The sequence below is a fragment of the Furipterus horrens genome, unplaced genomic scaffold (genome assembly GCF_987537825.1).
Source record: "Furipterus horrens unplaced genomic scaffold, mFurHor1.1.pri manual_scaffold_9, whole genome shotgun sequence".
Taxonomy (NCBI): Eukaryota; Metazoa; Chordata; class Mammalia; order Chiroptera; family Furipteridae; genus Furipterus; species Furipterus horrens.
The window spans coordinates 47,808,664-47,835,854 of record NW_028327179.1 but is presented as its reverse complement, the minus strand read 5'-3'; the positions used below and the strand labels follow the sequence as shown (position 1 = coordinate 47,835,854).

At 39.8% G+C, this 27,191-nt stretch overlaps 1 protein-coding gene across 1 annotated transcript in view; it reads right to left on the bottom strand.

Moving 5' to 3' along the window:
• Positions 1-27,191, bottom strand: part of MAGI2 (membrane associated guanylate kinase, WW and PDZ domain containing 2) — a 1,613,703-nt gene that overhangs the window by 137,141 nt on the left and 1,449,371 nt on the right. The window contains exons 15-16 of the mRNA XM_090287299.1: positions 21,281-21,473; positions 11,967-12,215 (exon numbers count right to left, since the gene is read on the bottom strand). Of these exons, the coding sequence (XP_090143425.1) occupies positions 11,967-12,215; positions 21,281-21,473 (442 nt within the window). The remainder of the gene's footprint in view (positions 1-11,966; positions 12,216-21,280; positions 21,474-27,191) is intronic.

Below are 27,191 nucleotides of genomic sequence, written 5' to 3'. Positions count from 1 at the left end.
AACATCACTGCTTAGTTTTTCAACCCTTTTTAAAAATTCAGATATTGCATATTTTAACTTTATTTGTTACATTAAATTTCTGCTCATATGCATTTCCTCTTAGTCTTTGTACTTTAAAACATAGTAAGTATATGTTTCCATTTTTACTGAGCAGACATGTCTCCATAATAATTTCATCTGTGGTCATCATCATAAGATGATTCTTATTACTCTAAGATGAGAAATGAAAAAAGGAGGGTTGAAGAGTTTCAACATGTATTTTGTTGTTCAAAGTAAAAAGCCAATTACACTCTAGAAGGAAGAGACCAAAAGTATAAAAGAACTTTACCAAAGAAAATATAAGGATGGTAAAAAAACACAGGAAAATATCCTCAACATATTAGTCTTTAGGGAAGAAATGTAAATTAAAACCAAAGTGAGATATCACTAGATGCCTCTTAGAATGGCTAAATTCAAAGAAACAACGATGACTCAAAATAACAAATACTCTACAGGTGTGGAGCATCTGGAACCCTCATCCATGGGACTACAGAACAGTATTGCCACTTGGGAAATTGGTACCATATGAACCATCAGTCCCACTTCTAGGTCTTTACCAAATAGAAACATATTTTCACACAAAAACCTATTTGAAAAGGTTTATAGAAGCTTTATTCCCAATCATGAAAAAGAGGAAACAACCCGTATATTCTTCAACTAGGAAATGGATAAACAAACTATGGTACAAACACACAGTGGAATACTATTCAGCAATTAATAAAAAACTGAATACGGACACATGAAAAAACATAGATCAATCTCAAATGCATTATGCTAAGTAGAAGAAGCCAGACTCAAAAAGCTACATACAGTATAATTCTATTTCTATAAGAAAAGGCAAAACTGTAGGACAGAAGAGAGCCGTGGTTGCCAGGGCTGGGTGGTGACTGGAAGGGTTGACTTAATTGTTACATAACTCGCAGGCTATAGATCTAAAAGGGTAATACTTACTATATGTAATTAAGCCTTCAAAATGGGGGAAAAGGTGAAAAGGCAGAGGTTGATGAAGAAGAGATTTTGGATGGAAATACATAGAGGCAAGTCAAAAAGAACTGATGTTGAACGAGTAGGAAAAAGGTGGTAGGAGGGGAGAGTGGAAGGGGCCTGGGAAGGCTTCAGAGGGGAAATGTTGCCTAGCCTGTACTTAAAAAGATGGACAGGACTTTACCAGGTGGGCAAAGATGGAGAAGGCATTACAGTTGTGGGTGATGTGACTTGCAAAGGTGCAGAAGTGTGGACTAGCAGAGTCTGTGCTGTGGGTGTGGGAGTGCAATGAGCACAAACAGTGAGACCAGGGGTAAAGGTAGCAAGGGACAGATCATGAGAGGCCTTTGGCTGTGCAAAATGAGAAGTCACTAATGAATCAGGGAAGTTAAGGGATGTCATTGGTTGTATTAGAAAGAGTACCATGGTGGCAGGTGAATGGTGGACTGAGGGATAAGAGGGTAAGGAGAAGGCTGGAGGAAGTGTGGGCACTTAAAAGTCCACTGCTCCAGAACTGTGCAGTTCAACATGGTAGCTATTAGCCAAACACAGTTATCTAAATTAAGTGAAATAAAAGACAATTAAAAATTTAATTCTTGAGCCATACTAGCTTTATTTCAAGTGATCCATAGACACATGTGGCTGGGGCTATGGTATTGCAGAGTGCAGAACAAAATGTTGCCATCATTGCAGAAAGCTCTAGAACTTCAATGAAGGCATTAGTGATGGCAGTGGTGAGGGCCTGTTGTATTCGAGTTTCATACCTGGACAGTGTATTTGGGAAACAGCTTGCTTTAGTTTCTCAAAAGTGAAAGTGTAGTTGTGTATAAATTTAGCTACAATGTGAACTTTGGTACTAGTTAAATTCTTGTGATCATGCAAATTGATTAGAGCTGAGAGCCAGACCTGTCAGCCTTCTTCGGCACTTAGCATCAGGGTGCACCAAGATCAGTGGCTAACTTGGTGCTGTAGAATGAATGTTTGTGTCCTCCCCAAATTTATAAATTGAAACTTAACCCCTAATGTGATGGTATTAGGAGGTGGTGCCTTGGGAGGTAATTGGGTCATGAAGATGGAGCCCTCAGGAATGGGATTAGTGTCCTTAAAAAAGAGACCCCTGTAACAGAGTAGTGAGAAATCTATGAACCAGGAAGCTGGCCCACACTGGACATCAGAACTCTCAGTGCCTTGACCTTGGACTTCCCAGCTGCCACAACAGTGAGAAAAAAATTTTTTTTTTTTTGACAAGCCACTTGGTCTGTATCATTCTGTCATAGAAGTCTAAATGAACCGAAACATTCGGCCACCAGGTTTTATTATGTTTTAATTTCATCAAGTGCCTACTGGGATGTGAGCAATTTCTCATCTTGCTGTTTACCTAGTAAAAAACGTTTGAATGAAGACTTCTAAGTCAGAATATTCTTCTAATTCATGTAATTTCAACTGCCCTGTGCTAGGTAATCACAGGGCAAAACCTTTTGAGCTATGTGCTCTTTCTTGCTTACTGGAAGATACTCCTGTCACAATGAATCCATAAATGTACATTTCCATGATGAACAGTCTCCAAACAGAAGGTTTTGGGCACTTCACCCTTGAAATCAGATGAGTTCATCTGGTGCCCAACATCTGGGCGCATTTGTGGAGCAAGTCCTTGCCTGGCTTACAGAAATAAGATCTGGAAGAAATCCAACTGGAAAGTGAAAATGCTAGTAGTAGGCCCCACTATTTAGTTAACATTTTTTGACATTGTATATATCTAGTGAGCATTGCAGAAAAGGCTGACTGATTAACGTGTAGAAATGATTTCCACCATACACTGGTAATAGTTTTGGTTGGGAAAACAATTCAGCTTAAATTTCAAAATTATTGGTAGTCAAATGAAGAAATAAAAAGAGCTTTTACCAGGACATGGTGTGGCAGGCTTGGGTAGAGGTACTCCATGAGTCCTTGGTGAAAGCTGGGGCTCAAAAAGAAATGCTATTTCCCTCACTCCAAATGGGAAAAATAATCCCTACTAGTACTCTTTCAATATAGCTGGAAAATGATGATAAATAACATTACTGTGCTCACTTAACAACATGCTTTTAAAATGGTTGTATATATGGAACCAGCTTTTCGTATGTGGCTGGTCATTGGGGAAAAAAGAAGAAAAATAAAATTATAGAGAATTGAATCCAACTTGAGGCCCTGAATAGATTATAAAGATGATGTGTCTTCTGCAAGAGTGACCTGCAGGCTTGGAATTTGTTTGATGCCCCTGGGAGAGCGATGGGCATTTTGCACTGGTAAAGGGTGATCCTGCACATGAGCCTGGCTACCTTTGCAGCTGCACTCTCCCTGTGCCATCCAGTAAATAACAAGAAGCTGCAGGACACAAGCCCATAGGAAACAGCCACTGATCACCTACTTACGAGCTTTTAAGTGAGACAACTGTGTAGCTGAAGGTAAGAAGACATCTACACATTCACCTGCTGCTGCCTGGAGAGTCTTTGAACACAATAATAAAAACCCTCTGAAAAAAGATTCCCTAGTGGGAAAAACTCATGATTTATGAGCTTAATTCAAACAATAAGAAAAAATAGTCTAGACTTTTAAAAAAATGCCCTGTGAGCAATCACAGATTTTTTTGATAGGTTGTATTGCTCCTCTTCATGAGAGTAAATAAGAATGATGGTACTTTTCTTGGACTTATTTTTACAATTTAATGATCTTTAAGTCTGTTAGTGCTATGAGAATAAAATATTTCCATGTGTCTTTCCATTTTAATAGAGGTTACAAAATTCAGGTATCAGAGTATGCAGAGTTTAATGCAAAATCTTTTCTTGTTTGCTTGTCTGCTTACTTGTAGGACATAGGCAGCCAGGTTTAAATTTGGGAACAAAACTAGTCATGCTTAGGATTGAAAAAAACGAAATTTAACCAATAGGTCCTATTCATTCTGGATTTAGTTGGGTATGATCCTATAAAGAAGTAATGTGATTCAGAAGTTGTTCATTTGGAAATGAAATGGGTTGCTTTGTTAATGAGGGTTGTGAAATGAATTTGAAGTAATATTTTTTTTAAGGAGCTTGGGATGCCATCTAAACTCTCCTGTTTAAGACAATGTAATTATCGCTGAGGTAGTGCTCACACAGATGGATGGCGAGTCCAGGAATAGTTAGTGCCAGGATGAGGGGAATCAGAGACTGAGGACCAGGGCTTTGCAACCCAGGTGCTTATGACTCCCAGGGCTGCCCAGAGGCACAGCCCAATTTCTTAGAGGGCCTGTCATTTAAGACTTCACAAGGCCCAGAGCTGGCTACTGAAGTATGTACTCAGGCTGAGAACTGATGAGAAGTCTGTTCCAGCTCCACTTTATTATAGTGCAATTTCTCACGCTGGGCAAGGACCAGCTTGCACACAATTCCTCTCCCTAAGTCAGCGATTTTCAACCGGTGTGCCATGGCATACTGGTGTGCCACAAGAATTTTTAAAACATGCGATACCTGACTATTTAGTCAGGGGTACTGACCCATTTTCCCTTAGATTGTCAAATAAAAATATGGCAACAGCCAACGCAACAATAGCCATCTGATGTGAATGCCCTGTCTTGAACCATACATATATAGGTCATATAATAGAGTTGCAGCTAAATGGTCACATCACATAATAAGTTTGCAGCTGATTGGTTAATTCTTGTTACCAGAAATCCTTATATACAAATATCAGCCAAAAATATTTTTTTGGTGTGCCACAGAATTTTAGTAATAAGTTTATGTGTGTCATGAGATGAAAAAGGTTGAAATTGATCTTCAGCGGCATTACCCATTCTCAGAGATGCGTCTTGCTGCCTTTGAGGGATGAAACAGCCAGGCTCAGGTGTGGGGAAAGTTAGAGCAGAGCACACTCATACTTTCACTTTCCTGAGAACAGTGCCGGCTCACTGTATGAGGATCCAATCCAATACCACCAACATAAATCATGTAACAAATCCTTGAAAAGCATGCTACCAGGAACTGTGAGGGATTCAAAGAAATGTCATCATTTCTTGCCCTTAAGGATTTTACAATTTATTAGGGGACACAAAATATAAAGACATGAAAAGTAAAATGACAATAATAGATTGCAATAACATATGGGAAGCCAGGAAACAGTCAACAATTAATGGGTTTATAGATAGTAGTTTCACATAAGAATTAATGAAAACACTTGGGGAAGAACAGTGAGAGGTCAGACTGAGGTTTTTGAGCTGCTTGTGAGAGATGTTTACTGTCTGGGCAGTAGTTTTTACCTCACAGGGTTGCTGTGAAAATTAAATACAAGCTAAGATCCTTAGCACAGTGCTTGGGAGAAAGCTTGATAAATTTATTATTAGGTAAGAGGAGACATTCCAAGTGGCTGAAGGCAAAACATGGACACTGGAACAGGAGAACAAAAATTGTCTTCAGGGGTAAGTAACAAACCCAGCCTTGGTCAACTGAACTGTAAGCAGCTGATGATAAACAATGGCTGTGTCTAGATTACCTAGGATTGTGAATATAAAAGAGAGGTCTGTTTGAACTTAACCCTGTAGATATTTTTATCAGGGGTGTTATGATCAAGGACTTGTTAGTGGAAGATTGAATTGTACATAGAAAGGGCTGCCTTCCTTGATGCACTTTACACCATTAACAACTGCACTCCACCCCTACCCCAGCCCCCTGCTACCTCCTGAAGCAGAAAGTAAGTCACACTCATGAATGTGAAAAGATTAATTTGGTTTAAAACACATGTATGTCAGTGCAGACTATGAACACAATCTTATCTCTTTTGTATATGTTGACTTTCCAAAATATTATGAGGACATTTTCTTATTTTATGGTTTTATGAGTTATATTTAGAAGCCAGATATTTGGGGGAAAGCTGGCATTTTATAGAGTCCCCTGCCCCTTCCCCCATATTTCTTCTGTTATAAAAGCACTCACATTAACCATGTGGTGATACCATCATGCCTCCTGAATGAGTTACTACTCTCAGCATAGAGCTCAGAGCACTGTGCCCATGAATAAATCCAAAGCAGAGATTCACTTAAGGAGTAAGGGAATATATGTGACAGAGCTGGTTAAGAATTCTGAATGAAAACTTGCTTTTGAAAACCACTGAGAAAAAAGAAATCAATGAGACTCACTTAGCAATTCTCTCATTCAGCTGCATGGGTATGACTTAAGTAACCTCCCAGCAATGACTTTTGGGGATGGAGCGTTGATGGGTCAGAGTTTACAGTGTCCTAGAAAAGGTCAAGTTCCCAGCATCAGCACCAGTTGCATCAATTACCTGTGTTTTTTCAGGTGATCAATGAATAAACCTCAATAGGATGGTTTGAAGAAAACCCACTGCCACAACCCAGACTGATAAAATACAAAATGAGGTGTTTATCGGTTGCTGATATTTTGCACTATAGGGCAAAACTCTGTCACTATGGGTCACTAAAAGAAGTGTGCCACTAAGCTTACAGGTGTGCCAAGACAGCGATTGAATCCTGAGAAGGGTCATGTGAGGTTTAGGGGGTAGCAACTTCCCTGGGGAAGTTGCCTTTTTGCCTCCAGTAGCATTATTTGCTTTATTTCTGTATAAAATGCTATAATTTTACAAGTGTGCCAGGAGGTGGCAAAAAGGAGAAAACACTGCCTTAAACTGCCTCAAAAACAGAGCTGGTTTAATGCAGGTAAGTGCTTCTTTCAGATCATTTCTTGACAGAGTTTGAGATGAACAAAATAGTTGAAAATGTTAGGAGCTACCTTCAAAACAAAATCAAAATTGAATGTAATACAAGTTTAAAGTAATAGCTTAAGGCAATGAAAAATATAACCCAGACCTCAAATTTAACCAAAGCTTTTAATACACAGACAAAACTAAACTAATAGCTTATTTTCCATGCGGATTCATGGCATAAGATAATTTAGAGCTAGAGAGGCTGTTAAGGTCATTTCCTCTTCTATTTTAGGTGAGGAAGCGGCACAGGAAGGCCAGGTGACTTGCTTAGGGGCACCATGGTCAGTGGATAAGCAGGAGTGAGGCTTGGGCTTGTTGACCAGTGTATTTTTATTTAGCTGAAATCTCCTTGTAATACGTCAAGACTATAGAAAACTTGGCTTTTTGGTTTTAATTTGTACCTCCCCTAAGTTCAAATGACTATTCATTGGCCATATGGTTGGTGATGTGAGTTTTGGTGGGAAAAATCTTAACCTGCTTCCCTGCTTGTTCAGTTTTATTTCAAGCTTTTTAAAAAGCCTCACTAGAGGGAATATTTATGGTATTGATTTTAGAGAGAAAGAAAGGGAGAGAGACAGAGAAAGAATTATTAATTGCTTGCCTCTCTTATGAGCCCCAATAGGGGATTGAACTTGCAACCTTTTGGTGCGCGGGATTACGTTCCAACGAACAGAGCCATTCGGCCAGGGCTATTTCATCTTCTCTTAAACTGTCACAAAAGTCCTGCTAGCTACGCTTTTGAATCTCTAGAATAACTTTTAACCTCCAGAGTCTATGGACATAATCAAGGATTTTGAGAAAGTCATCAGGGCATTTTACCAAAGATAATGAACTCTTTTCTAGAACACTGGATTGCAGTGAGCCTTATTGAAAATCAGCAATGACCAAGTTGGTACTTCAACCTTTGCCAAAGAAATACACATATGGAGACAAAGATTTCCAGCACTAGTACAGAGCTGAAAGATTGTTAAGAAGCCAGCAGCATACAGGCCAATCATGTGTTTGCAATAAAGATGCAGAAAACTGAGTCAGTGCTGTTAGGACAACAGGAATGAAGGAAGGGTTGAAGCTCCTGTGCCCAGACTGTGGATTGCTTGCACTGTTGCTGTGGCTGCTGTCCTGAATATATTCCACCTCACAGCTTGTTAGGGGCCTGCATCTAAGTTTACAAATTCCCTCAACAGGCTGCCAGCCTCCAACACTGATATCCAAACTGTCCACATATGCCCATCCCATAAATTTGAGCATATCCTTTCTGACAAATTATAGAAAAGCAGGTGACTAAGGGCCACTTCTATTTCATGATTGTGCCTAAGCCTTTCTTGGGAACTTAGGTGAGAAAGCAGATTTGGGAGTTGGGGGAGAGCAAGAAGCACCTGCAAGACCCAGGTTACACTTGTGAAATAAAACCTGGACGTCAGGACTCAGCCTATAGCTTGGGAGGCCCAAAGACCAAGCTGTTAGCTCAATGGCACATGGCCACGGGGACATTTTTATAGAGCAAGCATTCAATTCACTTGAAGTCAGAGGCTACTGGAATCTCATATCTTGTGTCTAGAGACCCCAATGAGAGTGAAACAACTTCCCAGATACACTGAAGTTTCTAGGTTTCGAGAAGTTTCTAAGATTGTTTCCAATATTCTGTTTACCGATAACATGGCAATGAAAATCTTTGTATATAAATCTTCGTTCGAATCTTTTTAATAATTGAAAATGCAATTTCCTGCTACAGTTTACTTTTATCCTAGGCTCCATTCTGCAAACCACTTTGTTTTCTGGTGGGTCCAATTTTAAGGTGTGAAAAAAAAATACTTAATTTTGGATAATGGGACAAAAACACCCAGGAAGCTTGCCTATTCTCACTTAAAATCAAGAAGGATATTCCTGAACCTTGGATAGAAATCTTCTAAGATCTGTTTGCTCGCAGACAATATTTGGCCTCCTGAGTCACTGGCTTTGGAATGCAGTATGCTGTTTAAGTACATTATTGATATAAAGAAAAATAATACTTTGAAAAAAAATGTGAGACTTTGTTAAAGAGCCCTACTAAATGGCAGGCAATAGTAAACCAGATGCCCCACTTTTCAAGTACTCAATTGATTAAATATTCGGCGTTGCTGGCAAAGTTGGTCACTGGCCTGAAGAAACTATGGGTGTGCATGGTGGGCAAGTTTACATTTGAGTTCTTCATCTCTCCTCTCTTCTCTGATACATTCAATAAAGCTGTCACATTTGCATGGACATTCTGATAGCACAGCTTTGAGCCTGAATCTTGACATTTCCCTTGACTCTTCTAGTTGATTATTTAGTGAATTCTGGAAAGACTTCCTGCCTGAAGCCTCAGCAAGGGCACTGTCAGCTGGACTGACCTGGCTGCCACTGCTCTGTCCCCACCACTGACCTGGGCTGCAGGGGGGTGGGGGATAGGGAAGACTGTGCTCCCAGGAGGGCAGCTGTGGGGTTGGGGGAGGTGGCTCTAAGGATGCTCATCTGCTGCTCAGATTTCACTGCTCTGGGCTCTGGCTCAGCTGCCAGACAGTGTGAACTTTGCACTATCCAAGAAGAGCAAGTTGATGGAATGGAAAAATAATCCCTAGCAGGAACTGTGGTCAGGATAGCAACAGCAACATATTTGGTGCTTCCCCTGAGCCCATGCTGTTCTAGGCATTTCCATGTACCAAGTCATTTAACCCTCACAGCAACTCTATGACACGTGTAGTAAAATGATCTCTACAACCGAGGCACTTGAGGCCCAAAGAGGTCATGTATCTTCCTCAAGATCATACAGCTGGTAAATGATGAGCCAGGTTTCAAATCCAGGCAGCATGACTGTAGCACCTGGGCTGTTAACCGTACCACTCCCTTGCCTGAAGGTGATGGTGCACCCACCGAAGGCCAAACAGCACTGTCTGCCAAGGGAAAGGCTTTAGCAGCCATGAGAAAAACCACAGATGTGTTCAAGATCCTTGGGCTTGGGAAAGACACGAAGAGATAAATGACACAAACCCCAAGAATGATTGTGACTCTTGAGAACCTGACAGTATCATGCTCTGCCAGTGTCACAGAGCCCTGGATAGTGTGACAATGGACATATGGTACAAGGGAGGCTCTTTACCATTCATGAGGCACTTAGCACTGCTCTTCAAAATTACAAATCCAAATTTACTGCAGAATTATGAAAGAGCACCAGGTCCAGGGACCTTTTAGGTACATGTTGCAAATTACATACTGTACACTCTACATTCCAGCAGTGGGGCAACCTGCCTTTCGAACTCTTAAAATTGAAAAGAAATAGATATGTGAAAAAGAAGCCAGGAGGCATTATGAACACCAGAATATATTTTCACTCTCCAGGGTGACGTAAAATAATACCATTTTGAAAATGGTTAGAATTACTCTTTTGAGGCTTATTGTCACTTGGTCAGAAGAAAAAATTCACATGTTAATTGTAAGCATTTACACCTGTTGCTTTCCAAATTTACATGAATTTTATCTGCACTAGAAAAAGCATTTGTGGTTTCTCTATGTAATAAGTGCATGTGTGTATACACACACACACTCCCCTACACATTTAGCTATAATGTTGTCACACTTCAGGTAATGCTGAGACCATATATATTACAACCTAATACTTTTATTGTAGTAGTACACTTTTTATTTTTGTTCCACTCTTTTAGGTAACCTTCCCCAATAAATGATTTGAATGACTAGAATAGTTGCAAAAACTCTTGGTAAACATTTTCTCTGGGTGTAAATTATTGGAAGACTGTTTATATAATTTATGAAAATCTTTAGTCTTGTGTCCTTTTAATCTTGGTGAATTCATCCTCCTGACAGTATTCTGCTTTTGCTCTACACTTAAAGGTTGAATTTATTGCTTCAGCTTATCATGAAGAAAAAGAGAAATGAAACTATACTTTCAGAGGGATGTAATTTAGTTTCGGCACGTATGCACTGAGGTGTAACACTTCTAGTTTTCACTCTTGAATTTGTCAAAGCTAAAACTTATCAGGGCACTTCTCCCCATTTATTTCTGGTGGTGTTTTGATAACATTAAGTTAATCACAAAATGTTCTCATTCGTTCTAATAATTTGATTTCTTGAATATTGTTTGACAAACACACCTCCTCCCCCAACCATGTGCTGGAAACCACAGTTTATAAGAACTTCACAACTACAAACATGACTCAATTATCTTTTTCCCCTAATGCTCTCCTTTCTGGGGTTTTTATCCACAGCAGTTTAGGCTAAATTACTTCAACAAAAATAAATAAGTGTTCCTGTTGCCTCTTCTGTCCTACCGCTTGCTGGCTGCTGAGTGACTTCTGGAATAGTACTGCTGGAAGGAAAACCTTCAAGCAAGACTGTATATCTACAGATGACTTATTGGAAGAAAAATATGACCTCTGACTGTCACCTGTGGCGCAGATGCACAGAACCTTAGATTTGGAGGAGCCTCAGGAGGTGAAGTCCTCTTCTTCTACCCTACACACTGCTGCTACCCGAGGAGAAGGCTCCACTATCCCTGGATCCATGGGGCTGTTTTAATGGCTCCTGTCTTGTACTTCCACTTTTGCTTAATTCTCACAATTTCATTTTCCACAAGCAGCTGGACTCATCTTTTAAAAATACAAGTCAGATTTCTGTCCACTGATTAAAACTCTCCAGTGATTCCAATGGATTTAGACTACAATCTAGACCTCTTCCTGTGGGCAAATGAAGCCCTATGCTACCTGGCCCCTGCCTAGTTCTCTGATCTCACGCCACTCTCCCTGTTCACTCTTCCACCCCCACACGGGGTTTTTGTATATTTCTTCAATGCTGAGCTCCTTCCCACCTCAAGGATGCTGCTTAGACTGCTTTCCCCACATCCTCTGAGGATCTGGTTTCATTCTATCTCACAGGAGGACCCTTCCCCTTGCACCAACACTCCCACTTCACTCTGTTTTATTTTCTTTCCAGTTTAAAATAAATGAGGACTTCTGTGGGGGTGTTGGGTTGTGGTCTTGTATTCTTTTTGACCCAAAAGAGGCCAGCGACATTTGGCTAATTAAGTGTTAAGGATGCCTTCTTTGTGCTGTGCCCATGGCCTGCAACGTTCATGCTCCATGGTATGTTCACGCTGGTCCTCTGATCTGCTTGTCAATGTCCCTACCACCAGAACACAATAAAACAAGCCCTTTTATTCAAGGGCAGGCAAAGCTGTCACTTACTTATAGTGGATCCCGACTCAGGCCTGTTCAGGGAGCTGATGATGACAAAGCCGAAGCCTTCGTTCTCCTTTCGGTGAATGACCACATCACTGGTCTGCAGGCTCTGGGAGGCGAAGCCTTCAGGGGGAGAGGCGTTGCCACTGGGGGCAGCATGGTTGCTGTTGGTGTATGTCGCGTAGTCACTGCGTGGAGAGCTGTGGTGGGTTGATACGGAGCCTGGACTCCTCCCATTCTCTGGGCAGGGCTCCCCTGGAGCAACATTGTATACAGGCACTGGGTTAACAAGGTCTTTATAGGTGCCTGCTGTGTACTAGGCATTGTTCTAGACACTAGCACTGTTACAAGACTGGTTGACTGGCTCCTATTTCCCCCAGAGGGGCAGAGCCACAAACCCAACTATAAAGGTCTTGATGCCTTTTCCACCTTTCATGGAAAACAGGTAAAACCCCTTATCAACTTCCTATGTGTATTTTCCTCTTGTTAAAACTGCACTCCCCCAGCACAATGCCTACTTATAAATACCCTCTTCTTAGTTGTACAATAATGAACGATCAAAGAAGATCATAAAAGAAGTGGACAGAATCTTAAATGGTTCTGTGCATAAGACTTACTTAAAGAGCTTGTAAAAAATATGCATTTCTGAGTCCACACATGGAACATTTTTTTCAGTAGATCTGGGGAAAATTGGCCATAGGAATCTGGATGAGGTTTCAAGGCCACAGTTTGAGAGCCATGCTTTTATTTAGTTTTGTGATATGCTGTTGGCCTAGTCCTGTTAATTCACTTCGTGCAGGTAGGAAACATCCTTCTTAAAGCAGTTTGCTCACTTTAGAATCTAAAGGTGCTATCAGGCTAAGGAACGATAAATTTGGAACCATTAAGGAAGGTGCTGGAGGCCTTGCTCATTTATATTCTGTATTATTAAAAAATATATACTATTATAAGTGAGATAAACCAAATCATAACTTTCATGATAAAGCAAGCATATTTACAGAAAAATGATAGAAAGCCTGCAGCCGAGAGAGGCTAGTTTTTAAAATAAAAGTTGATCTGTCATACAGAAAGAATTGTGTCATTTTAATTTAATACCTAGGTTATGGTATCGTGATTAAAAGAGCTGAAGTAGGCACCCAGAATACTGTAATTTGAAATAAGACTGTTTCATCTCCATCTTTTGACTTAATTAGTGTACTCAAAAGATGATATGGAATAGGAATAGTAAGGTGGAAAAGAATTACAATGAATGATTATTGGGGAAGATGGTCTCTAGATATGTTCTTCTATTTAGAAGTCTGGAAATTGCCTTGTATAGCAAGTTAAAATAATTAGCAGAAGTTCCAGTGAGGTTCTTAGCTTTATAAGCTGCAATTCAGGGAGAAAGAAAAAGAACAGACTCCAAGAAAGGTTCTGTGACACTAACAGCTAAAGAAAAAGAAGCTGCATTTATTCATACACCCAGATTAGAAACGGCTTTACAAAAATGTATTTATTTCTTGTTTATAATTACTGAATAAGATCCAGGCTACAGTTTATTATCAATTGATAAATTTGATATTTTGGTAAGATTTAATTAATCGGGTTTTAATAAAATAAAACAAATAGATTCTTTTTATCTGTGAGAAATGCACTGAGTCATAAAAGGACAAATGTCAATGTCAAAGCTTTTCTCTCTTTTCTACCAGAATTAAAACTGCTTGTAAAATGTAGCCTCTCTGCTAGAAAACATCATCCAAAGACATGCTGTTGTTGTCTTGGTGAAGCACATGTCCTTTATCAGCCCTTCTGCAAGTTGGAAATAAAGTGATCAGAGATAGTCAGAAAGAAGAAAAACAAACAATTATTATGCTGCAACATTAAATTGAAAATCTCCCCGAGTTATTGGACCAAATCAGTAACTAAATGTCATAGGCAGTGACAAGTGAGATCTCATTTTCTGGCTGTCATATTTTAGGGGGTTGAAAGCTGTAGTTGTCAGTAAAAAAGCAACAAAGAAAAATTATGTCTTTGCAATAAATGGCTGGGAGTGGCTCTGCCACAGGTTCTAGAGAGAGAAAGAAAATCATCGACTAGGTCAATGTGAGACATTTAAATACATTTACCGGATACTTTTCTATTGCTTTTGGATTTCTTTTTCAATCTCTAGAACAAAGTTCTTTCTCTAACAATATGAACACATTTAAAACCAGGGAGCTAAGAAGACTTCCAGTGATTGACTTCAAAGGATTGCATTGACTTGACATCATTTTTCTACTCAGCTGGTGCTATGTCCAAATGAGACTCTCTTTTCTCCAACAACCCTTCTTGGTATAGGACATGCACATCTTGTTTTAGAATAACATAGTAAAATGTCACAAAGTGACTAAATACTGTGTGCTTTTTAAAAAATTTACTAACTTCCAGCATCCCTGACTTATTCTTCTGTCTCACATGCAAATGAGTGTACAGAATTAAGTCATTTAGTATCTACTCAAGTCAGATAATTAACTTTTAGGGTAACCTTGTGTTTTGTCCCTACCAGTTATACTAGAAATTGTCACTGGCTGATGGAGACAGTCTCCGTTTGGGAAGGCAGGAGTCATTGACTGTGCCCTCCAAGTGAGATGTTTTGACTAGAACAGTCAGCAGATTCATTAATTTCTGCACAGTATTGGTCTATACATTGTTAAAATTGTCAATGTTTTTAAATAGGCAGATTTAACAGAAATATGGATTTCTGGTTTCTCTTAAAATACCTGGTAGTGAATAGCTGGAGCTGGGCAATGGCTGCTCCCTGGATGGGCTGTACAGTGTGCACGTCATCACAGTTCCAACCACTCCCCAGGGTCTCTTGCAAATTCCTCATTTGCTAATTTACCCATAGAGTGGGCGGTATGCAGGGCCAAAGAGACTTGTTTAACTGGAGCCCTTGGTTCCCTTCCAGATCACACACTGGGTGCCAGGACTCCAGGACTCTGTCACCAAACAGACCTTGCCTGCTTCCATGGTGTGTCTGCACCTCTTCTCAGGACTGTCCCCAGGAGGATGACAGCATTTCAGGTGCTCATGTCTTGCGTTGAAGCATGTCTGAGGCAACAGAGTTTGTGTGTGGACAGAGCCTGGACATGTGGGTTGGGGTGTCGACATGCATGTGCAGCCTTAGGGTGCCTGATGGAGCAGGGGCAGCCCACAGGCTGTGGCTCTGTGCCAGGGGTTGCCCTGCCTATACGCATTTGAGTCTGCGCACTTCTGGTTGACACTCACCAATGTAGACAACTTATTTAAATGGGTGACATGCTTATAGACAAAGCATAAGGGAATGCATTTTGAATTGACGACAAGTATAGTAACCAGGACCAGCAAATTCACTTACTCCTGAAACACTAGCTAAACTTTTCACCCAGCTGCCATGAAAAATTTTCCTTCCTTGGCAATAGGACATGAATTGATATTTCCTTATGTGTTACAGAAAAGATGCTGGTGGCTTTCAGATGAACTCTAATATGTTTCTTTTCTTTTATCTTGTCTGCTTTTATTTTTTTAAATATATTTTATCTATCATGCTATTAGAGTTGTCCCAGTTTTTCTCCCTTTGCCCAACTCTATCTGGTATCTCCATCTCTCCAGCAATCACCCCTTAGTTAATGTCCATGGGTCATTCATATAAGTTCTTTGCCTTCTCCATTTCCTATGCTGCTCTTAACACCCCCTTGTCTATTATGTACCTACCAATTTGTACTTCTCAATACTTGCACCTTTATCTCCATTCTCCCCATTCTTTCTCCCAACTGATAACCATCCAAAAAATTTCTATATCTGTGATTCTGTTGCTGTTCTGCTTGTTTGCTTAGTCTGTTTTTTAGATTCAATTGTTGACAGTTGTAATTTTTTTTCCATTTTAATGTTTATAGTTTTGATCTTTTTAAAAAATAAGTCCCTTTAACATTTCATATAATAATAGCTTATTGATGATGAATTCCTTTAGCTTTACTTTGGCTGGGAAACACTTTATCTGCCCTTCAATTCTATCATTACTTTTTCAAACAGGTTTTCTAGCTCTTGCTCCTCTTCTTTTCCTTCTGGTATTCCTATGATACAGATATTATTACATTTCATGTTGTCCTGTAGCTCTCTTAAAACCTCTTAATTCTTTTTCAGGCTTTTTTCATTTTGTTGCATTGTCTGGGAATTTTTCTCTACATTGTCCTCCAGCTCACTGATCCAATCTTCTGCTTCATTTAGCCTGCTTTTGATTCCTTCAACCATGTTTTTAAATTCAGAAATTATATTCTTCATTTCCTCCTGGCTCGCATTGATGGTTTCTATGTCCTTTTTCATGCTGGTGTAGTTCTCAGTAAGTTCCTTGTAGCTTTCTTGGAGTTCTTCATAGTTCCCTGGAGTTCTTTGTAGTTTTCTTTGAGCTCACTGAGCTTTCCTATAATCATTATTTTGAAATCCATGTCTGATAGTTTGCTTACCTCTATTTCATTTAACACTTTCTGGGGATTCCTTCTTTCCTTTTGATGGGGGGTTGTTTCTGTATCTCCCCATTTTTGTGGCTCTTGTTTGTTCTTGCTTCTTAGGTTGGTCTGCTTTGACTTCCCGTCTTCATGTTGTGACCTTCTGTGATAGGATACCTGTGGGATTCAGTGGTGCAGTCTCCTTGATCTCCTGAACTTGATGCTCTTGGGATGCCCTTTTTGCTGTTAATTTGGACTGTCTCATTCTGCTTGGGTTTTTGTTGTTGTTTTGCTCTTTGGTGTGTCCTTCCTTCCAGCTAGCTGAATGCCATTCCATTCTAAATGATAGCTTTGCTGGATAGAGTAATCTAGGTTGTAGGTCCCTGCTTTTCATAACTTTGAATACTTCTTGCCAGTCCCTTCTTGCCTGCAAAGTGTCTTTTGAGAAATCAGTTGACAGTCTTATGGGAACTTCTTTGTAGGTAACTATCTGCTTTTCTCTTGCTGTTTCTTAGGACTTTATCTTAACCTTTAACTTTTGACATTCTAATTATGCTGTGTCTTGGTGTGGTCCTCTTTGGGTCCATCTTGTTTGGGACTCTCTGTGCCTGCTGGACTAATATGTTTATTTCCTTTGCCAAATTAAAGAAGTTGTCTTTCATTATTTTTTTTCAAATAAGTTTTCAGTTTCTTGTTCTTCCTCTTCTCCTTCTGGTACCCCTATGATTCCAATGTTCATATGTTTGAAGTCATCCCAGAGACTTCTTAAGCTATCCTCATTTATTTTTATTTTTTTCTCTTCTTGCTGTTCTGATTGAGTTTTTTTTCTTCCTATGTTTCAGATCATTGATCTGATTCTTGGTTTCATCCATTCTACTGTTGATTCTCTATAAATTTTTATTTTACTTAGTGTAAGCTTCATTTCTGCCTGCATATTTTTTATATGGTTAAAGTACCCAATGAATTCCTCAAGCATCCTAATAACCAGTATTTAGAACTCTGCATCTGATGGATTGTTTATCTCCATTTTGTTTGGTTCTTTTTCTGGAGTTTTGTTCTGTTCTTTCATTTGGGCCATATTTCTTTGTCTCCTCATTTTGGCAGCCTTCCTGTGTTTGTTTCTATACATTAGGTAGAACTGCTTTGACTCCTTGTCTTAGTAGCATAGCCTATTGGAGGAAAGCACAGCCATGAGTTGGATAGAGTGGAGCCTCAGGTAGTCACCAGGGCAGAGCAACCCAAGTAAACCAGGTTGATGGAGTCTCCTGTATGGTATCACTGCTCTGTGGCTCTGTGTGGGGAGGGCTCAGAAAAGGGACTATGACCACTGTCTGGCCTCTGGAGTTTAGTCTGGGAGGAGACTGTCTTCTAGCACTTGTCCTGAAGCCAGACACTTCAGTTTCTCCCTGTATGCCACTGATGCCCTTCCAGCTGCTGCCCTGGTGCTGGAGCCCAGACAGAGTGAGTCTATGTAAGTCCTAAGTCCATTGCAGGCCTTTTAAGAAGAGACACCTGAGATTCCCACAGTTTCTTCTGCTGCCCCACCCCCCTACTAGTTTTTATAGCTAGGAGTTATGGGAACTTATCTTCCCAGCATTGGAACCCTGGGCTAGGTGGTCTGGTATGGGGCTAGGATCCCTCACTTCTGAGGTATCCCTCCCAATTTTTACCTACCACACATGGGTGTGCGACCGCCCATTCTATGTCTCTGCATATCTGCCCGTCTTACCTGTCTGGATGAATGTGACTTCTTTAATTCTTTGGTTGTCAGACTTCCAAACAGCTTGATTTTCTGACAAAACTGGGTGATAGTTGTTTTGTTGTTTAGTTGTAATTTTTGCTGTGTTTGTGCAAGGAGGTGAGCTGTATTTATCTACGCCTCCATCTTGACCAGAAGTCAGACTCTAATATGTTTTTATTAAGTCATAAAACTTTCTTTCACATCAGTTCTGGATTTACACTTTGGGAAATTCCTCAGAAACACCCTTTTCTCAGATGAATAGTGTGCATTCAAAATATTGTGTCATTAGGGTGAACATCTCACATTAGCTACTAAACATAAATATTTATACTTTCAGTGTAATAATTAAAAACACTCTTCTACCATCCTTGGGAAAGAAAGAACTAAATATCCGATCTGGTGGCATGAATAAGATATCTCTCAACACTCATTTATAGTGCAAAATCAGTGCTAAAATTATCTGGTAAATAATATTGGGTATACTACTGCATATTTCTTTCCTTTCCTCCACAATTTCTCATTTTTAAGGATCTAGTTTGCCATTGCCTAATTGAAAATACTGCTTTTATATTTGTAGGCCTTTTTTTGACTTTAATTTTAATTGCATTCTTTTTTATATTTCAATATTTGGAGCAGGTTTTTGTGGTATTTTTTGCCCAACGTAACTCATCAGTCTGTATCTTTCATATTGGATATGTGTTTGTCTAACTAGGAAGCCAGTGCCCAGTGTCTTCTGAGGTGGTTGGAACATTTGCTTAAGCTACGGTGAGCAGATAGCTGATGGGTATGATCTCTATGACCTCCCTCTTCCCAACTCCTTCTCTGTAATGTTGCTCCTTTGTGCAAAAAGGTGGCAACACTGCTCTTCTTCTCACTCCTCTTCCATCTCTTCATAGCTGATTGCTCACTTACTGTCAGTTCTCAATCATCTCATCAGAAGCCAGGCTTGCACTTCCCACTGCCTTTTTAGGAAAGCATAATAATAACAATAAAAACAATCCTTGAAAAGGCACCTCCACTGTCATAGACATTTGGCGTTGTCCCTTCTCACTGTTAGAGAAGTGGAAGCTGTGAGGAAGGTCTGTCTTCCGATGCCTTTTGTTTTTTAAAAAATCTTTTATATACTATTTCTAGGCATTTTTACTATCGAAGTATCCTTTGTTGAACTTAATCATTTTCAACACTGATGAAGCTTTCGAGGAAGAGTGGGTTGAATTAACTTGGAAACTCTCCTGGTAAGAATGAGCAATCTGCAGCAGAACATTTTTAAAAATTAAATGCACTTCAAAGCTTAAATGAGTGAAGTTGGTAAGATCTGCAGTAAAGAGAATCTTTAAAGAAGTCATAGGATCCACAAACCGCAAGAATACATTTTTTTTTTTTTTGTGCAGCATTTGGCATATACTCCAATAATTTGGGTTGGTTAGAACAAAATTTAATTTGTAGTAATCAGCTGGTGGCGAGGGGAACATGAAATTATGTTGGTGCATTGGTTTTGCACTTTGCAGTGTACTTCCTTGTAAATCAGGTCTCTTTTTAATTTATCTTTGGGCTACAGAACATAAAGCACAGCAAACTTTTTATTCAAAATTACTTTGTAGGGAGAGAGGCAGTTAAATGTTAACCAAGAAAGACTGTCTTTCTTCTGGCATCGTGCCCAAGAATAAGAATAATTCAAGGTGTTAACTTCTTTGGGTCAAGTGGTATGGCAGGAATTTCTGAAGATGAATGACACTTCTTAGCAAAACCTTCGTATGATACAAGATATATGGCAGTCCCTACTGGTAAGGGCTGACAGTCTTTCTGACTTGCCCTCTTCAATGATTGTTGTTGCTCCAAGTCTAGTTCCTAGAAGACTCAAATAGAAAAGGATTTTTTGTTTGACTAATAAACTTTATCCTCTTGAGTCATTCACAGCCTACCATTCGCCAGCCAGTGGTCCTTTATTTAAAAAGAAATTCAAATATGTTATAGTAATAACACATATGGTTGTTATTACTATGGTTGGCGGTGACATTTGCTGAAGGTTGGTCTAATGCTTTTGCATTCACTGGGGGTGGGGATGGTGGTGGAGTGAGGAGGGGGACTGAGAGTGGTATGAAAAATAAGCTCTGGTTAGGGAAATGAGTCTCCGCATCATCACTGACTCTGCAGGCTACTGGGCAGCAACTGTACCTCTGAGTACAGTTTTCTCACCTGTAACACAAGGGAGGTGGCGTTCCTAAGCCCCACCTCCCCATGCCAATTCTAGCATTCATCATTCTATATGGGGAACATTCAGGGGGCTGAGCAGAAAGGCCAGCAGGCCACAGAGCAAAACGTGACAAGAGAACATGGTTGGTATTGCTGCTCCTGTGATCCCCAGAGCCAAGTGCAGCTGTTATGGGACTATATTCTCAATGTTCTTGAATGTTTAGATTGCAAAAAATAGTATGATGCTTATAAAAGACATATTCCTTAAAATATAAATCTTTTTGGGGGAGTTGAGATGGTGAAGAGAAAGACTGAATCATATTAGGACTCTGAGGGCTAACTTTAAAAAGTATGTCTGTAGTGGATTCTTTTAGGAAGTTGGGAACATGGATGTAAAGGCAATAATTACTTCTTATTTATCTGTTTCATAAATTTGGAGTTATATGAATTGTGTTTCCTCAAAATGATGTATAGCTGTATTTCTGTAAATCAAGATAATGGTTTTATTATTACCTTTTATCAGGCTCTACAATGGAAGCCAGTTTTCCATCCTTGTTGCCTTATTATGGTATCAAAATGCTGTGGTTCTTGATTTGTAAACACAATGAGGAACATTTTCAAAAGCCATATATTTCACCACTGTAATGCTCTTATAACTAGGATCTGCTAAGCAGCAGAGAGCACACACATCTGAAATTAGTCCCAGGCTTTGCTAGAAAATTTTAATGACTACATTAAGAATGTAGGCCTCAAAGACTGCTTGGAATTGTACTAGTGGGGTGAAAATATGCACTTTCAAAATCACTTAGAGTTGGAATATCTAGATTGGTTTTTTTTCCATCATATAATATAGAAATTGATTTAAAATTTTGTTCCAAGTTTCTTTAACATGTCTCACAAAACCACCTAATCTCCAACTCTTGCTGCTGCCTCAGGTTACATACCTGCACATAGCACCTTTCTTCTCACAGTGAGGTTGACCTGCCCGTTCCGGGCTGCGTGGTGCATGAGGTCGATGACATAGCGGTGTGTCTTGCCAGCCACTGGAATCCCGTCGACATAGACGAGCTCGTCTCCTGGGTGTAGGCGGCCATCTCTGTCGGCTGAGCCCATGGCAATGACGGCTCCAATCAAAATCTAGAGAAGCAGTGAGAAGAGAAGGACATTTATGGTTCAAACTTTTTATGTACACATAAATATATAAAACCTTGGTGGAAGATTTTATTCCCACATTTTACCCCTTGCCCCAAACTTGAGCATGTATTCGAAAGGTGAAATGGGAAAGGCTGAAGGAGTGCCCTTCTAACTCTTCCAGGTTGCTACCTCCTTTTAGAGACATATAAATTTTGAGTCACTGCTGCCACTGGCCATGAAGTTTGGGAGACACTTGCTACCTGGTTCATAAATTACCACTCTTAAGAAAATTCTAACCCCAAATAATCTGATGCTATTGGCCACCATGAATGGCCTCTGAATTGTAACAAGTCAGGGATTGACTCCTGGCTCCAGTTCTTATTTGTGTGGCATTGGGTAAGGTTTCTTAAGCTCCTGAGCCTCAGTTTCTTCACCTGCAGAATGGGGAAATAAAATAATAGGACCTATATTATGGACTTGTCGGGAGAAACGAATGAGTTACGCCATATGCATGTGAAGCATTTAACTTTGTTCATGGCACATAGTGAGAGCTCAAAAAATGTCGGGGGAAACTAGCTGCCGCACATTATTAAATTCTGATAAAGATTCAGAGTGTGGTCTTTATTTTGTTTCATGCTTTACTTTGAAAAGCGGAAGGTAAACAAAACAAAGCAGAATTCAAGGTTGGTTTTTCCTGGCTAGTTGACTTAATTAAAAAAATCTCAGGTCAATCCGCTCCAGGAGGCTTCATTCTTCTAGTACTGTACTTCCTTCAAGCACTGTCCTCTGCACAAGAGATGCTCTGTTTCTGTCTGTCCCTTGAAAGGATTCTGCTCTTAGATAGCTACCCTAGCAGGAAATGAGGAGGTACTCCCCTAGGGAATGTGCATTTTATTTTAATTCCAAGTGTCCATTAGTAAGGTTTTTTTCTTTTTCAGAGGAAAGATAATAGCACTTAGTATTGTAGTTTTGCTTTTAAATCTATAAACGATTTTTCTAACTCATGAACAATAGATACTTTATTTTTGCCAAGTGGCTTAGCCACAAAGCATCTAAAGGTGGTAGTTACCATTAGCTTGATAACCTTATAGGGCCTATATTCTAGGTTTTATTTTAAATCTTTATAAAATGATCCCTTGCTCACAGATTGACTTCTTTTAGGTGCAAAAATTTCTTTCAAATCTCAGATATGTGGATTTCAACTAATTTGCCGAGTTGCTACCTTGTGACCTACAGGCCTGCATGTCCTCAGGCCTTTCTTTGTACATGGTCACACTGATCAGTGTGGCCTGTCAACATGGCAACCAGATGTGAATACCCAGGACTTCTCAGATAATGCAAAATTATAGTCTGGAGTGCTTTCTTTTTTCCCTCAGTCCACTAAATAGCTCTTTTCATCCAGAGGAATGAAAATTCCCCATCACTACAGCTGCTTTTCCCATATTTCTAGAGGGCAGGTAGGGAGTAGATATGCTTCTATGTTGAATATTAGTGCTCTGATGAGGGATTCATTATTCCTCTCGAAAGAAAGGCTTCATGGCCTGCCTTCAATTGGCCATCCAGTGTGGTTCTTTCCCAGAAGCCCTCTGCGCCCACCTGCTATAGTCCAGCCATTGGGCATTCTTCTGACAGTCTCCATTTTCCCTTATTGTCATGCCAACTTGAACTTATGTTTCTTTCTGAAGGTGCTCCAATCTATTCTTCAAAAGTCTCAACCCACTAAGGAGCATTTCCAAGATTTGCTAAGTGCTTTGTGCAAAAGCCATTTAAAATGGATGTTTATGTTTCTCCACTGCCCCATGAAAAGCAAATGTAACTAATACATATATAACTAATTTCTGATGCCTACTCCAGAGAACAGGCTTCAACCTTTAAGTTTTCTGTATATTCTCCAGGGAGTTGATAGATGGTTATAGAAAAAAGTATGTCTTGTGAACTTCTTGGCTGGTTAATTACCAACTCTAATCTATAGTTCTGATGCTAACTGATCAGAGTGAACCAAAAAATATAGGTTATAACAGAGAGGGCCACAGCTGCAATTGGGCCCTCAACAAAAGGTGTAAAAATAAAATTTCATATTGAAAAATTCTTGTTTCTCTCTTGCTAATGAAAACAGTAGAGAAAAACAGATATCCTTGAAGTTATCTTCTGTGCTATTAGTTTAATATCATCTTTTAAAAAAGTCCTAGTAAAGAATCTGCTTTACTGCTCTATTTCTATGGTGCGAGGTACTCTCCTCACTAATTGATTCATTTATCCAGCAAATATTCATTGAGCCCAGGGACACTTCTAGGTGCTACGAATCCAGAAGTGAACAATAAGTAAAAATCCTTGTCCTACATAACTTCCATTCTAGTGGTAAGACAATAATAAATATAATAAATGTATAGATTACATTGTATCTAGCAGGCATGTATTACGAAAAATAATAGAGCAAAGTGGGGTGGTGGGTAGGTGTCAGTCACGTGGCTGAGGTGGTGCTAGAGTTAGAGCAGGCCTCAGTGAAAAGTGGACATTTGAGCAAAGACTGGAGTTCACCAGACATATTTTTATAAAACTTGAAACTTTAATATTCAACCTTTAGTTTGTTTAATCAAATATTATATATTTATTTCTAAATAACTTATATTCAATTAATACTTCAATTGAATATATAAACTATATATTTGATATAGTACTTCAATGTATTATATAATTATTATATGTATATATGTTTATATAATTATATAATCTACCCTCTATCTTTTTTTAAAATTATATTTTATTGGTTATATTGTTACAATAATTTCAATTTTTTCCCCTTTGCTCCCCTCCACCCAGCAACCCCATGCCCCAGCAATCCCCCTATCTTGTTTCAAAAAAAGGTTGCTATAGCCATAGCCAATGTGGCTCAGTTAGTTGGAGCATTATCCCATAGACCGGAAGGTCGCAGGTTCATTTCCTGGTCAGGGCACATACTGAGGTTGCGGGTTCAATTCCCAGTCAGGGTATGTACAAGAAGGCAGCGAATAAATGTTTCTCTCTTAAATCGATGTTTCTCTCTCTTTCTCTCCCCCTTCCTTTCTCTCAAAGCAATAAAAAATGTCCTTGGGTTAGGATTAAAAAAAAAAAAAAAAGAAAGCTTGCCATAGCTATTAAACAAACTTGAACTGAACTGAGCATGGAGAATGGAGTAGGCATCAGAGCTGGCTGTCTGTTAGTTATATATGTATTAGTTACATTTGCTCCATCCATCAGGAACTGCTGCCTTTGCTGAGAAGATGCTGGCCATGCTGTAAGGAAAGTCAAAGATGCAGTATGTCTCCAGCAGTAAAGGCAGTTGGGAAATGTTGGACTCTGTTTAACCTTTTGTGACTGTTTAAATCTCTGTAGCCTCAGGCTTGGCTGACTACCCACAAAGCAGGTATGCCACCCAAAGATAAATGTCATGTCCCAGGAAGGAGGTTAATGAATGTATAGAGTGTGGATAACTGCCTGATATTATCTGTTAACTTAGAAAGGCATTGTTCTTTCTGGTGGCCTAGTGACTACCCAGAAAATGGTTTTACTATTAACCCCCTACAAAAAAGAGACCTTGTCCTGGGAGGGGTGGATTTATTCCCAGCCAACCACCACTGGGAGCAAGTAACTGCTTTGCCCATATATGTAAGTTTCTCCTATTAAAGCCTTTATGAAGTTGAATAGGCTACATGTCAGATCTTCAGAATCCATACTGAATTTAGACTTTTGGGGCTTCCCCCCAGTACTCACACACTGTCACTTCTCCTCTCATGCTGCTGATGTTCTTAGCCTTTGACCCTTTTGCACTTTCATGCATTATATTTCAGGACTGACATAGAGCCAGCTCTATGTAACTCCCTATTTAGGAAAAAAAACCCACAACTTTTTTTCCTCATTTTAAATTTGCTTTGTACACTCGGCACATTCTAACAGTTTATATCCTGTCCACCACCATAACTGCGGGGACTAGATAATCTATAATTCTTTCTAGCACTGTAACTCATATTAGCTTCCCAATGTATATATCCTGTTCATTTAAGCTCTTGGAAACATGCCTCAGGATATCCGATCCCTTAAGTCAATAGTTCTCAAACTTTAGGGTGCATGTGAATCATCTGGTGAATTTGGTAAAACGGACTTTTGGAGCTACCCCCGGGAGTCTGATTCTGCAGGCCTGGGCGGAACCTGAGCTTCCTGGTGTTTAACATGCTCCCAGGAGATGTTGGGTGCTTCTGATCTGTAATCTATCACACTTTGCATAGCAAAGTTCTGAGCGTTCCCACTTGGCCCAATGGCCACTGGATCTGTGTTCTCACTGATCATGTTCTAAGTCCTCTGAAGGAGTCTCCCTCTGGTTCCTCGCCCCAACTCTCTGCCTCGTCACTCTGGTCACTTTTCAAGTCTGCTGAGGAACGCCCCCTGTATGCATGGTCTGGGCTCCCTGACTCATCAGGCTACATTTCCCTTCTGGGCTTGCTGAGCCCTGGCTACACTGGCCAGGGGGCCTTCACAGCCAACACTGGCCTTTGGCCTTGCTCCTGGCCTCACTGGATTCTTCAGCCTCTGTAGACCCTTAGGCCCACTCATTAATTTTCTCACTGTTCTTGGAGGTCTTTATCCTGCCTCTAATGCTCTGACTCTGAAGGAAGAGCTTTGTGGCAAAACAGATCAAGATACTCCCCACCCCCCACAAACACACACTGAAAGAGCAACTTACTCATGACCTTACCTTTCCAATTGCTTTCTCTAAAAACACAAAAAAATTAAAAACAACTCCACACTTCCACTTTATCTTATAGGCTGTGAGGGCACAGAACGAAACAGAATATTTGATATGAAATAACAGTAATTTACATTCAAGTGGCTAATATCCCAGTAAGCCAGGGGGAAAAACTAACTCAAAAAAGAAAAGAAAAACAAACAAGTAAACAAACAAAATGAAAACCACCACTGTAGGCCTTTTAATTCCTTTAATTCTTTCCTGCACTACCTAATGTTATCCAACCCCAACAGATCTGATATGTAATAATTACAGCCCAGGACAACCTGACAACATGGCAGGCAGATCTGAGGCTCTTGCCTTCTGAAACTCCCTCACAAATTTGCACATGAATTTTGTGCCAAGGAGTATGCCTATCATTACCTCTCTCTTTCTTCAACAGTTTTCTCCACACAGGCCTTAATCCACTTTAGTGTTTCCCAAATCTTTCCATCTTGATGCCTTTCCATCTCTTTTTAGCTCACAGCTGGAAATCTCATTTTTGTTCCTTTCTGACAATTTTTCATTTCTTTTTATTTCTATTGTTATTTAACTGTGAAAAGTATTTCTTCTTGCAGGAAAAATGCCCATATGCTTTGTCAGAGCTGGAATCCTGCTGTTCATTATTTGCTGTAAGCTGTGTTGTCGTGTTTAATGTGCACCCAGAGATGTCAATACCATTTCGTATATATGGAGGCAGAAACTCATTTGATGTAATTTATGAGATCTCCTGTGGTTGGGGACCAAGTCACCTCCCGCACCTCTCCCTTCGGAGCATGCCAGCAATTAAATGAGGCTAGCACATTTTATTTGTATATTATCTCTGGACTTACAATGGAAGAAGGCAGGAAGAAAGGGCTTATGGGAGATCTATAGAGTAGACTCGCTTTTCCTGACATGGTCTTCCTGAGGTGCAATATTCTGGTATTCAAGACATTATTTTCTGGCTTTGCTTGCTTGAG